The sequence below is a fragment of the Bos mutus genome, chromosome 11 (assembly GCF_027580195.1).
Source record: "Bos mutus isolate GX-2022 chromosome 11, NWIPB_WYAK_1.1, whole genome shotgun sequence".
Lineage (NCBI taxonomy): Eukaryota > Metazoa > Chordata > Mammalia > Artiodactyla > Bovidae > Bos > Bos mutus.
The window spans coordinates 91434410-91449061 of NC_091627.1; the positions used below are offsets into that span (position 1 = coordinate 91434410).

The 14652-nt window shown below is 34.9% G+C and overlaps 1 protein-coding gene across 8 annotated transcripts in view; it reads right to left on the minus strand.

The window, feature by feature from the left end:
• The window catches only part of BIRC6 (baculoviral IAP repeat containing 6), a 216187-nt gene that overhangs the window by 102643 nt on the left and 98892 nt on the right, over positions 1–14652 (minus strand). For all 8 annotated transcript variants that reach the window (XR_011466116.1, XM_070379760.1, XM_014477364.2 and 5 more), the window contains 10 exons: positions 14024–14155; positions 12990–13205; positions 12027–12210; positions 11251–11406; positions 9348–9481; positions 8571–8724; positions 6069–6185; positions 3991–4145; positions 3367–3493; positions 716–826 (listed from right to left, as the gene is read on the minus strand). Coding sequence is in view for 7 of the 8 variants with exons in the window: in XM_070379760.1 (XP_070235861.1) it covers positions 716–826; positions 3367–3493; positions 3991–4145; positions 6069–6185; positions 8571–8724; positions 9348–9481; positions 11251–11406; positions 12027–12210; positions 12990–13205; positions 14024–14155 (1486 nt within the window). In the remaining variant the exon portion in view is untranslated. The remainder of the gene's footprint in view (positions 1–715; positions 827–3366; positions 3494–3990; positions 4146–6068; positions 6186–8570; positions 8725–9347; positions 9482–11250; positions 11407–12026; positions 12211–12989; positions 13206–14023; positions 14156–14652) is intronic.

The window sequence follows — 14652 nt, forward strand, 5'->3', positions numbered from 1 at the left end:
CTGTGGGATTTTCCCAGCAAGAATACTGGAGTGGGTAGCCATTCCCTTCTCCAGGGGATCTTCCTGACATAGGGATTACATTGGGTCTCCTGAATTTCAGGCAGATTTTTTTACCGTCTGACCACCAGGGAAGTTTTGTTCTTAAAAGGTTCAAAAATTAATTTTACTATCTTAACTTAAACAGGAAATAAAGAAGTGGCGTAAAGAAAGTAGGAAACTATTAGGAGTTTAGAATCTGAGAAGAAACAATTCGATTCCATGAAAACAGATTTTAGATGTGAAAAGCACAAACTGAGATATCTAGTCATATATGTTCACGAATATATTAATGAATAAACCATTTTAAGTGCTAAGTTACTCTAAAAAGAATAAATAACCAGCACAAGACACAGGCTAACATTAAATACTTGATTTTGTACTCTAAAAGTAATCGATTTTTAAAAGTAAAAGTTTTTAGGAGGTAAAAATATAACTTAAACTTGTAATTATAGATACACGGGCGTATACAATCAAAGGAAAGGAGCACAAAGGACAAGACACATTAAGAAGAAGCCTAACAAAAAAAAAAAAAGAAGAAGAAGCCTAACAGCCACAGTCAAATAAGAAGTTCAATCATTTCCACAACCATTTCATTTCTTGGAAGCATCTTTTTAAGAACCTGATAGCAAGGGGGAAAAAGTGTATGTCAGAGATATAAAGGAATGTCTGAACTTACGATTAAGCTGCATGTTTGTCATGAGAGTTAGACTATGAAGCACAAGGCACCATGTCCGGAGCAGCGTATTGGGATACCAGGCTAACACCGTGAGAAAGCTGGTTATTGAGGCTATGTGGAAAAGAGAAAGGAGAAATTTTCACTCAGACATGGCAAATGTTTACTAAGAATTGAAACAAAGAAAATTTAAAACCATGACATTATTTTCAAAATCAATTCACTAGTGTCCTCAAAACATAAATAAGAGTTTCCCATTAAATATAACTAAAGCATTAGAGTCAACAACATTTTATGTCTAAGTCTAAAGCTCATTCCATGACAAATAACATGTCATCCTTTCCAAACTACAGGCTATATATAACTTGTGTTTTACTGCTGCTGCTGCTGCTAAGTCACTTCAGTTGTGTCCGACTCTGTGCGACCCCATAGACGGCAGCCCACCAGGCTCCCCCATCCCTGGGATTCTCCAGGCAAGAACACTGGAGTGGGTTGCCATTTCCTTCTCCAATGCATGAAAGTGAAAAGTGAAAGTGAAGTCGCTCAGTCGTGTGCAAGAGTACTGGAGTGGGGTGCCATTGCCTTCTCCGTGTGTTTTACTAAATATCCTCATATTCTGCAAAATCAAAAACTGAAAATAATAGGGCATCCTAGAAAGACAGGGGTGGGGCAGACCATTCAAAATCAATGCAACTTCCCAGAAAAAGCACAAAATAAAACAATAACTAAGTCACCTACAAGGCCTACATAAGAAGCACGTGTGGCAGGTGGAGAACGAAAAAAGGTATTAAAAATAAGCAAACATAATATAGAGCACTTAATCGTGCCCTTAGAACACCGAGTAAAATGGCTGATTCCAGAACCCAGGCAGGAAACATACATAGTCTGCAACACCTATCATACTAAAACCTAAAAAAGACGCTGTGTATTTCACAAAAAACAAAACCAAAACAATCTAAAAAGAAAACATCTTACTGACTACAAACAGCATAATTTCAGCATCAACAAACAACGATTATGACAGAAACATAAATATTTTTAAATCATGAATTTATATTTACTAAAGAAACTAAGTGGTCTAGATTATAGACTACTTGTGAACCAATTAACTTTAAAATTTAATTTTAAAATACAAAAAATTTACAACACTTTTTCTGCCTCCATTATACAAACTGTACATCCAAAGGGTGACATGATAGTACATTAAAGTAAGTTTCTCTTTATGGAAGTATTGATATTTCAAGATAAATTAAAAAAGGAATAACAAAATTAGACTATTTTCATTTTGAAACTTCCTGTGAATGGCTAGTAATTCTAGGCATTAATCATCATTGCCTACCAACAACACAAAAACAAACAACCTATGAAACTGCCTTTAAATAACAAAACAAAAAATCAGATTAAGCTCCATGTCTAACTACCAAACAACCATTTTTTGACCAAAAAAACTCTGTAAAGGAATGGGAAAAAAAAAGACATAGGAGGAATTTTAAAACATAATTAAAATGTCCAGACCCTCTACAGATTCCATCTCAAATAAACAAAAAAATTTTGTTAACAGCTTAGACAAATGGAAATTTGAATACTGACCAAATATCTGATGACAGTAAGAAATAATTAATACTTCTTACCCAGTAAGAAATAATTAATACTTCTTTCCCTTGTTTATGTTTAATGTTTTTCACAATAATAAAGTTTAAAAAAGGGATGGGAGCAAAATTAATAACAATAATCATTAATACAGTGAAACACACGGAAACCTAATAATTAAAGTAGGGCTGGCTCCTATAGAGACAATGTATATATGAGCAGGACCAAGAGACAGCACAGATGTCACTAAGGCTGAGACAGGCCAAATGAGGGCCATGTGTGATGCACATCTCCAGAGAGAAAGCACCAGGAATAAATAATTTTTACTTTTCTTTAAACAGATTCCTGTAACCAGAGCTGAAACCGAGTAGTTCTACTCCTATTAAAGGATATTATTCAAGTCCCGCAATTCCCACATTTCTGCATTTCTCAAGAAAAGAACAAAATGAATGAACACAACTTCTATAAAAAAATTGACATCCTTCTCCAATCTACTAATTCTCTAGAGCTACTGCACATTTTAAAAAACACCAGTTGCAAAAGAATAGCTTATGGGACTTCCCCATGGTTAAGAATCCTCCTTGCAATGCAGAGGACGAGAGTTGGATGCCTTGTAGGGGAACTAAGATCCCACTTGCCTCAGAGGAACTAAGCCACGTGCCTCAACTAGAGAGTCCGTGCACTGCAGCAAACGATGCACAAGACGCAACAAAGGCACACAATGAAGATGCTGTGTGCCACAACTAGGACCCAATAACTGACCTGACACAGCCAAATGAATGAAGAAAAAAAAAAGGAGAGCTTATGAACAAGACAATACTTTAAGGAAATACAATGTAAAGACTAACCAAACACTGTAGAGTTTATGTCTGTGTTACACACAGACATAATACAGATCGTACAGTTTTCTGTCCTCTTTCCTGCTAATTAATGTTAGTATATTTAAAAAGGTTTTTTTTTGTTTTACTAAAACAGTACAACCATGATAAAGATTATTAACCTAATCATTTTCTTTTTAACTTACTTTATGCTATGTTAATGACTTTTCCGCAAATAAATCTTACCTTGATTTAATGTAATGACAGGTATTCGATTAGCATTATATAAAAAAATGTCTGCTCCATTTTCTTTGTTTCCAGATGAACTAGAATTCAGACTCAATGTGAGCCACAGCTGGAGAAGTGATTCCAACTGAAAAACAATGAAAATTGACAGAAAGAAAATGTACCCATGATATTATGAAATACCATGTAAACAAAAAACTTATGTATGAATCCTTACAATTATGAGTAAATAATCTGTCAATTAAATACTATTTTTGCTTACTTCAATTCAGGTGAAGCACAAACATCTTAAAAATCTAGATCAAATGAAATTTAACTGAATTAAAATTTATAATTTACCAAATACAAATGTTTTACTAAATTAAAAGAGGTGACTCAAGTCTTTAAATACAGGTGTGTGTATAATATGCAGTTAGAACTAAAGAAGTAAAGTTTAAAATCATAAAAATAATAAATAACCTATCACTGATGAACTGTGGTTAATTAAAATACCTCTAAGCTTTTTCCATCTGAGTGTGACAAAGAAATCATCCTTATCTGATTGAGACTGATCTTTCCAGTTATTTCATCTTTTCCAGGCCAGCAATAACGTCTAAAAATACACCATTTCTCCTGAAGTCATACCTGAACATGATGGACTTGAAGCATGGAAAAAAGTTTGTTGAAACAAACATTTAACATTGGGACAGATGATAACTGTACAATAAGCTGGTTGGACTGGTTTGCTGCTTGTAAGCCCCCTAGAAGTGAATCATCCGTTCCGGTGGGAGACTGTGATACTGAAAATTAAACACAATTGTGATTTTATCACAAAGTAGCAGGAGAAATGTTAACTAGCTATTAATATGTACAGTTAAGTGAAGGTTTTTTTTTTTTTTTAATTGCATTTTTTTAAATGATTCAGCATTACATTGTTTGAAAACATGGTTTTACAACATTACTTGAAAGTTCAAAAGAAAAATCACCACAAAGAGAAGCTCCCTAATTCACGGCACTTGTCCACCAAAGGGAAAGAATCTTACTCTCTAGCAATTTCTACCTGCAATTTTCTCCTAATTAATAAGAGGGAAGGAAAAAGGAAAAGAAAGAAGACCCTTGCCTATTTCTTGAGAAGATGGCTTTAGAACAATCTAGACTCTAATCCATTGATTCTCAACCTTGAATGACACATTAAAATTGTCAGGGAACTATTGAAAAGTTCTGATGAGAGGATACACACACCAAACTAACTGAGTATAGATTCATGGTGAGCAAAGAAATAAAAGGATGCTAAGAGAACTTTCTCATATATTTAGAAAGTTTTATACTAAATGAGGAACGTAAGTTTTGGGCAGAAGAATAATCAAAAGATAGACTATATTAAGAAGCAGAACATTACACCAATTCTTAGGTTTTTCTATTTTTTCTGTACTTCCTAAGACAAGAAAAAATGAAAAATGCAAACCAAAAGAATTCAACTTTACATAGGAAGATCTGAAAACCCAAATTTCTCTATTGAAATGAATTGTGAACTCTCCTTCAAAAGACATGACATGCTTCCTAGGTTCTAACTAGTATCCCTATACTTTTATTCATCACCATGTCCCACCACATTTTCATTTTTCTTGACCTAAGAAAAGTAAAAACATCACCATCTCCCTAGCACAGCTCTATCTTAAGGTAGACAGGCTGCTCTCTTAACTGTACTCACATGACATAAGGGGATCTACTGAAGTCTAGCACAACATCAACAGTCAGCAAACCTTGTCCTTTGGCCAAATATGGCAGGCCACCAGACTCTGTAACATGGCTTTCTTAATAGCCATAGCTATTCATTTAGGTATATTTTGTCTACAGCTGCTTAAGTCACAGTAGAGCTGCAAAACACAATGCACAGCCCCAGAGAGCCTAAAATGTTTACTATCTGGTCATTCACTATAAAAAGTTTTTCTTCTTTTGCTATAGATAATTAGGTAGTAAGTCGTCTCAATTCTGTAGTTCAATCAGCCCCACTTGGCTGTCATCATGATATGTCTTTCATCTTCTTTCATATGTCCTCAAGGAAGATAAAGATGTTACTATCAAGAAACCCACTTTATCATAAATTTGGATATAATGCGACAAATTCCTAGGCAGCTAGCTATACAGGCTTCCCAAAAATGTCATTAACCTCACACTACCACAAATAGCAAAACATGACTCAAGTTTTTGGACTGAACTTAAGACCACTACATGGAGGTGTTCTGTTCCCCTTCCACCCTCTGAATTCATTAATCTTCTGTCTTATCTCTCAACTTGCTACTAAATTAGCAAGGGAGAATTTAAAAATCTGTCACTGGTAGTTCCCTGGTGGTGCAGTGGATAAGAATCTGCCTGGCAATGCAGGAGACACGAGTTCAATCTCTGGCCCAGGAAGAATCCACGCGCCATGGAGCAACAAAGCCCGTGTGCCACAACAACTGAGCCTGCGCTCTAGAGCCTGAGAGCCGCAACTACTGAAGCCTGCATGCCTAGAGCCTACGCTCCACAACAAGAGAAGCCAACGACAGCAAAAAAGAGTAGCCGCTGGTCACCGCAACTACAGAAAGCCCTTGTGAAGCAACAAAGACTCAGTGCAGCCAAAAATAATGTTTTAAAAAATCCACTGTTACTGAGTACATCTGACGATAATCAAGAGATAAACTGTTAAGTATAATACTCTAAGAGTGGTGACTTTTACATACATGTAGGAGATGTATTTGTTAATGCCTGTAAAATGGAATCTGCTTCCAGGGTAGACATCATTTTCAACATAAGTTCTGCTTGTTGTTCAAGTCCAACTTCTAGGCGAGCATCTAGGGCTACAAAAAACAATTAAAAAACAAAAGCTATTTAATAATTATTATTCATGTCCTACTTCCTACAACAAAATGTTGACATCTGAGCCCCAGACAGGGTGAGGAATGCATCTTCCCATCAGAGCAACCTGGCACGGGCACCAGAGGAACAGCAGCTAACAGTACCTGGGCAAAGGAGGCTAGAGACAGGACAGTGGCAATATAAAGAGAGGCAGCCCAGGTAAGGGAAGCAAGGACAGTGGAAGCAAGTATATTAAAGAGAAGGAGAATCAGGCACCTCACTATCAAGAGAAAAGAGAAATATGAACAAAGGAAAAATGAAGGCTATGGAGTTAGATTGCAGTTAGATTAACTGATGTATCAGTGTGAACTTGCGGCATGCTAGATAGACAAACAAATACAGAAATAAATATAAACACAAATGTATGTACACATTCCCTAGATCTGTCCACCAAGAGACCATGGAAACAGCCCCAAATTAGCAACAAGTATATCTAGTACTCAAACCTTGAATTCTTCCACTAAAAGGTTTTGAAATATTTTTTTTGTTCATGAAGTGGCTAACTCTCAGTCTGGAAAAGGGAAAGTAAATGATGAGCTTGGGGCATCTAACAAGATGCCAAAAAAAGGGAAATCTTCAAAGAAAGATGAGGACATGTCAAAAAAAAAAACAGAGACCAGTTTAAAGGAGATATCACTGGTCAAATCGGGGCAATTTGAATATCAAAATAAATAATGATATGTGAATTTACCTAATGCATAGAACTATACACTTAAAAATGGTTAAAATGGAAAACTTTATGTTCCCTATATTTTAAAACAAATAATGGTAATAAATTATAACACACTGAATAAAAAAAGGAAACCACTCGTCTATTCAAAAAATAACAAGTTTCCAAGTATTCTTCTGTCACTCCAATCAAAATTTTTTTTGCAAAAGGGAAAAGAATAATTTTTCACTGGAAAATTTTGATAAACATCTTTTATCAAGTATTGGACTGAAGAGCACCCGCAGTGATCCAAATTAAAATCATGAGCCACCTAATAGGATGCAGTAAGAAAAACCTGACACTACAGTTTCCTACTACTACTGCCAAAGTCACATAACCAGAATCCAATCATGAGGAAATAGCATACAAACCCCAACTGAGGGAAATTCTACCAAATAACTGGCCTATAATCTTCAAAAGCATCAAGATCATGAAAGTCACCTCTGAAAAAGTGTGGCAAACTGAATAACACTGAAGAGATATGGTAATTATAGTTCACCCATGAAAAATACACTTTGAACTGCACAAGTCAACTTACACGGATTTTTTCAATAAACATATACTACACAATCCACAGTTGGCTGAATGCATGGATGTAAAAGGCTTCCCAGGTGGCACTGGTGGTAAAGAACCTGCCTGCCAATGCAGGAGACATAAGACATGCAGGTTTGATCCCTGGATTGGGAAGATTCCCTAAAGGAGGGCATAGCAACCCACTCCAGTATTCTTGCCTGGAGAATCCCCATGGGCAAAGGAGACTGGCTGGCTACAGCCATTAAGGTCGCACAGAGTCAGACACAACTCAAATGACTTAACACACACATGCAAAACTTTGGAGAGAAAGAACCAACTGTAAAGTTACACACAGACTTTCAACTGTGTGGGAGTGGGCCCCTCTGCTCCCCTATTACTTGAGGGTCAACTGTAAAATGCAACGTACAATTTAGTACTGGATCATTTTCCATAAAGGACATTATTTACACACAACTGTTAAAACTTGAATGGAGTCTTAAAGTTAGTACTAATGTTAATTTCCTGATTTTGATGGAATGTGCTTCCTGATGTAGAAGAAATGTCCTGCTTTGTAAAACAAAATAAAATAGAAAACTATCAGATTAACAACTTACTCCCAAATGGGTCAGGATAAAGCTGTTCTCTGTATTATACTTGTAACTTTTCAGTAAATGTTTGGATGATTCAGAATTTAAGAAAATATTTCATTGAAAAAAGAAAGTTATATACTCTGTGACTAGAAGAGTACAAAAATAATACTCAACGTGATTCCGTTCTGCTTACAAATAAATGTAAATTTACTATTATAAGAACAATAAAAATAAAGTACAATAACAATAAAAATAATTAAAGCCACTGGCAAACTCACACAACTCACAAGTATATTTTGCTAAGTGTTATTCTGAGAAACAAAAGATGGACCATAAATAGAAATGCTTCCAAACTGACCAACACACAGCTCTGAGTGTCAGTCACTCTCAAGGCAGCCCTGCAATAATAAACTCTCTCAGCATACTTTCAGGATCAAATTTTCAGGAGACCAAGAATTCACAAACTGAGAACTTGTTTTAAGAATAGCTTGTCTTAATAACAGTGCCTCACTTACCCTGAGACACTGAAACACTAACTGTCTGTGATCCATTCTTCTCTGCATTTGCTGGTGGCTTTGCTACAGGAATTCCAAGACCTCCAATGTACGGGTTGTAATTGTAGGTGCCATAATCAGCACCCCAATAGTCATACCATGTACTGCTTATTGGCTTAAAAAAATAGAAAAAACTGTGGTTTATTTTTGACTCTTTACTAAGAATAACATATTATTTACACCACCTTAACTCAAACAGGGCTACAAAGTAAACATTTCCCCTTACCCTTTACATTTTTAAAACATAAATTTAATGATCTATAGGAATGGTTCAGAATATTCCATTGTATCCCCAAGTCTAAAAAGACCGTATTTATTAGAATCTAGCATCTTAATCTCTTACAAACAAAATAAACTAAAATAAAGTATTAGAATTGTATCTCCTTTAGAAAAAGTAGCAGCTAGTAAAGACATAGATTCTGCAATGAACTCAACCTGGATGACCTTAAATGCTGCTTGAAATGTCAATACTCCATAACCATACCTCCTATGTTTATTAATGGTTTTATTAACATTTAAGGTAATATTAGCAGCTATATTAAAAAATGATATAAGTTCTCCTTATAACATTCCAATAGTATCATAAAAAAATCTACTATAGTGTCTAGAGTATTTTAATTTTGAGCAAACTAAATAATGGATTACATTAAGTGTATACTTTCGTCTTTTAAGTAATCAATAAACCAGAAGTATAAGATGAAAGATTTTAATTGCAAAGAATATTCTAGTGGATCATACCTTAAAGACTTTGGCTGCAAGAGGATCCTTTTCCAAATCAATATCTAAAGGATCAATGTCAACTTCCATTAGATCCTGAAGTAGCTCAAGGTCAATTTCTTTATCTTTTTCCAAAGAGGAAAGAGGAGGTGCACCTTCAAGTAATTTAAAGTGATTTTTTTGGTGGAGTATATAAAATTTACCCAATATACTACTGCTTTTAAATACAGAGCAATTACATTTACTTAAATATAAAATGTTTCTGATATAGAAGTCTCTAAATTTTTATACTTGACAATTAAGCATAAGTAAGTATGCAAACACATCACCCTATAACACACACAATTAAAAACACTAGTACAATAGTATGTAACTTCCTAGGGGAAAAGACCACAGGATTAGTCCTTGTTGAATCAAATTACATAAACTTTGCTATTAAAAATAATCATTAACCATTTCTAGAATGAATAATTATTGTTCATTTTATTGCCTCCAATATATAATTCATAAATTACACCTAATAGTTAGGGAAAGAAAACCCATTATTAAAGTGAAATGTAAAGTTTTAAGAACACTGCTCTTCACCTTATTTTTCTATCATGAATTAGAAACTATTTTGCTCTCAGATGACTCCAAATGCTTGACCAGCCTTTTACGCCTTCCAACCTTTATCTTCCTTTCTTTCTCACTCTTTTTTATTCAACATATATTTATATAATGTCAAGAAAACATCAGCCTGCATTAGGGTTTGAGTATATGAAGATCAATAAAACACATCTCTACCTTCCAATAAATTAACAAGGGTTCAGAGGTGAGCGTACACAATAGAAATTAAACCAAATACAGCATGGTAGCTGCTACTGGAGACAATCAAGGAAGTAGGTAGCACCAACAGCAGTCTCCAACAAAGCTGGTGGTGATGGGAAAAGCTTCTTGGAGGAGGGTAGCTGTATGTGAATCTCAGACAAGAAGTTCACTATGCAAACTAGAGAAGAAAATCTCCTCCAGGTAAAGGGACTATCAGACAGAAAGGAAAAAATCATGAGAGAATCTAAGATTAAGTAATGAAACAAATGAAATGACTGTAGCAAAGCAATATATAAGTTAATAAATTAAACAGTCTTAAAAAGTAGGGAGTACACCACAAAGGTTTGCACATGCTAAGACGCACATTATAGTTTTGACAAGGCAGAAAACAAAGAAAAAGACAAGAGCCATTAACCTTGCTGTCTTCACCACTGTGTATTTTAAACTGCTTTCTAGCTTGTAATTCCTTCCACAGAGCCAAGTAAGACTGTATCAAAATAACATGGACACTGTGAAAGGATACCATTTTATTAGAAAAAGCATGCAGAGGGCTTCCCTGTGGCTCTGTGGTAAAGAACGCGCCTCTCCAATGCAGGAGACAGGAGATGATTCTGGGTCAGGGAAGACCACACCTGCCGCGGAACAACTAACCCTGTTTGCCACCACAGCTGAGCCTGTGATCTAGAGCCCAGAAACTGAAGCTACTGAGCCATGTGCTGCAACTACTGAAGCCTGTGCACCTAGAGCCAGTGCTCTGCAACGAGAGAGACACCACAAGGAGAAGCCCACACACACACTGAGGAGAAGCCCGCACGCCGCAGTGAGGAATAGCCCACACCACAGTAGGGGCAGCCCCCGCTCACCGAAACTAGGGTAAGGCCCACGCAGCGATGAAGAACCAGCACAGGCATAAATAAATAAGTAAAAATTGTTTTTTAAAAAAAGCATGCAGAAAATCAAAGTAAAACCTGTTTATCAGAAAAATACTGATATGGTTACTAAGGCCAAAGACTTACTATAAAAATTTTACACTTCATTAATATTCTTAATTTTGAAATTTAAGTTCACATTTTTAAAGAGCTAAGGATATGTTTAGTTACAAATGCAAAGGATGTACCTGTCATATCGTGTGTCAAAGGTTCATCGATAGTTTCCAGCAGCTGAACTGAAGACTGCTGCAGGGAGTCGTCCGAGTCACCGGCTGTTGCACCTACATCATCACTCACTGGTCCTTCCTCCATGGCTTCTGCAGCTACTGGAGCCAGCAATTCTCCTGCAGGTGAGAATATCATCACCTTAACTGTTTTAGTAATTAGTAAACAGACACCCAAAACATATTTTTTTCATCTAGTATAGAGAATAGCATGTACACTATACCAATCATAAAAGATTCTGAGGCAAATGAGTCCTTATCTATACAAGGAAATGCTAGGGCCTTGCACTGCATTAACTTCAAATGCTAACTAGTAAAAACATAAAATGTGTGCCTTATGAACAAGGAGTTATTACCATCACTTTAAATATATTAACTCACTTATTCATCAAAATAACAATAGAGATGTTTTTATTACCTTATTTTACAGATGAAAAAAACTGAGGAACAGGGAGTACCTTCCTCAAACGCACCAAGAGAACTTGGAAGCAGCCCACTGCTGGTATTAATAAGGAAGCAGACTAGCTCCCGTATCCCTGCACTTTATAACCTAATTCCTCCATAAACACTTGCATTTATCACAGGTGTCAACATAATTAAACACAGAAGTAATTTGAAAGGGCTGCTACTGCTGAGATGAGACATTTTACACTTTTGAGGGGCACAGTTTCCTTTAATGATTAGTCAAGCATCGACAAGCTCATTTCGATATACCTTATTAAAAATAAATCCTAACAAACCTGCTAAAATATCCTGTAGCATACAAGTTAAGGAATATTGAGCCCAAGCACCACCCCAAGATATATCTCCTCTATTGAAGTCAGTTCCAACCAAAAGTAATAGCAGTCTTTCCAGCTGGGGTTCATTCACAATCTCACATAGATGTATGGTTGGCCTCGTGGCATTCGCAATGCGTGCAAGAACCTGTAATACATTTTATAAAATCATACACTTAAGTAGCTATTACATGTTTTCTCCAAAAATAAAGCACTGAAGTAACTTTTCAATGAGATATGCTTTTGATATCAAAATAACTGTTTGACATGAAATGCCAAGGAAATGTAATTTCATGGATTAAATGTTAAAATCCAGGTAAAAAAAATCTGAGTTGAAAAGTTCAATTTCTACAAACAATGAATATGCTACAGGAAAGCCTTCAGGGCATTAATACAGACTTCACTGCTATAACTTGACACTCATTTGTAGATCACCTATCTTAAAAGAAAAACAGTAGGCTGTACACACATATCCAAGGCTTCCCTTGTGGCTCAGCATTTAAAGAATCGCCTGCAACGCAGGAGACCTGGGTTTGATTCCTGGGTTGGGAAGATCCTCTGGAGAAGGGAAAGGCTACCCACACTCCAGTATTCTGGCCTGGAGAATCCTATGGACTGTATAGTCCCTGTGGTCACAAAGAGTCAGACACGACTGAGCGACTTTCACTTCACTTCACACTATTTACATTTCAAGTCTACATTAATCTAGTTTTAACTAGATCAAAAATGTATAATAGGTCTCATAAAAATAAGTGCCCAAGTATTTCTAAAATCTTTCAAGGCACATTAAAAAAAACTAAACCGCATAAAAGGAAAACCAAAGCACTTTTATTTCTCTTAAAACTCAATTTAAAACTATTTTTTTCTTCATTCTTTTTCTTATTCTCTAAGCCTGTAATTATAAATTAGGCCTATTACTTTACTTACCTTACAAACAAACAATAAGAGATCTGCATGGCATGTAAAATCCATAGAGAGGAGAAACAGGACAAGTTTCTGGACTACTGAAATACAACGTTCATGGGCCAGAGTAAATGGAAGTGGTTCTATCTCTGGACTTTCTTTTGTTGTTGTAACTTCTGTGTCTAAATTAGAACGAGACCACTCTGCTGTCCGACGAAGCCGAATTAAATCCTTAAAGTGCTATACACAGAAATTTATAATATTTAAATCAATGTTTATTGAATGAAAATTCTTTCAATATGAGTTTATTTCTGAGATGAAAATATACACTTAGAAAACACAACTTCTAAAGAACAAGATTTTTAGGCAAACCATAAGCTTCAAAAAGTTCTGACAATATATACCTCTGTCTATTTTAGAATAATGCATCAGATTTCAAATAGAATTTCAGAAAGGAGGAATTCTACAAAAAGGCTCTATTAGGGCAAATTTATTATTTTAAATATTACCAAAACACCCTAAACATAATCTTAAAAGGTGAATGGTAAAGAAACCTATACATACAAAGTATAGAGTATTAATTCATTTCAAATTTTGCTGGAATAATTGTAATCTCATATCTATAGAAACACAATATGCAAACTTGGTTGCTATTGAAACACTATCCCCCAAGTTGAAAAAACGTCATTATTTTTAAAAAAAACTTAATTTAAAAATCACTGAATTTTAATTTTCACTTAGAATGGACACATTAGGAAAACCGTACACATCCTGAATCCTTTTATCATCAATTTACTGGAACACAATCCACTTTAAAGAAAATACGCTACAAAAATACTTTAAGTCCACATTAACCATGTATTTCCTTGAGTTAAAGGAAATACTTCTTTCCCCCCAAAGAAGTACATAGGATAGATTTTTCTGCTGATAAGCAGAATAACATAAAACTTCCTGATCATTATTAAAGATATTTAACTATTCAAATAATTTAAAGTATTAATACTAAACGGAAGAGTAACTTTTCTAAGATAATTATGTTAAAAAAAGAAAGATCATACCTTTGAGGTAGCCTGCTTTAATTTTGCTTGTTCTACCAGAAGTTTATATGATGATCCTTTGTTACTCTGTATTTTTTCTTTTTCCATCTGTTCCACCAAAGCCTTCTGTTTTGCTTTTAATAAGTTAAGTTGCTTTAAAGAAAATGTTAATCTTATAGTTAGCAATGTTAAAAACAACAAAATAAGTTATTGTACTTCTCAGAATCCATATGGCAAACTAATGAAACAAGTAAGTTTCTGTGAAGTCTAGTTTTAACTATATTGATTTTTTAAAAAATCACCTATAAAATCCAAATAAAAGATCTCCCCATTCTGTAATTAAGAAGTAACCAATTTCTTATCCATGGAAGAAGAGAAATAAGTGGAATACTTTTGTTATGTAAGCTTCTAATGAGACTGACTGATGGAATGTTTTTAAATAGAGGAAAAGAATTATTTTTAAATATACTAGGAAAATATTTTTACTGTACAAGAGTCCTAGCTTGGCTTTTATGGAAATCTCCTTCAAGAGTAGTATATTTTTTGGTATGTCTATGATTCTTATTAATTAAAAATTTTATTATAACTATACATTCACATGCAGTTATAAAAAATAATGCAGATCCCTTTTACACTTTACCCAATTTTGC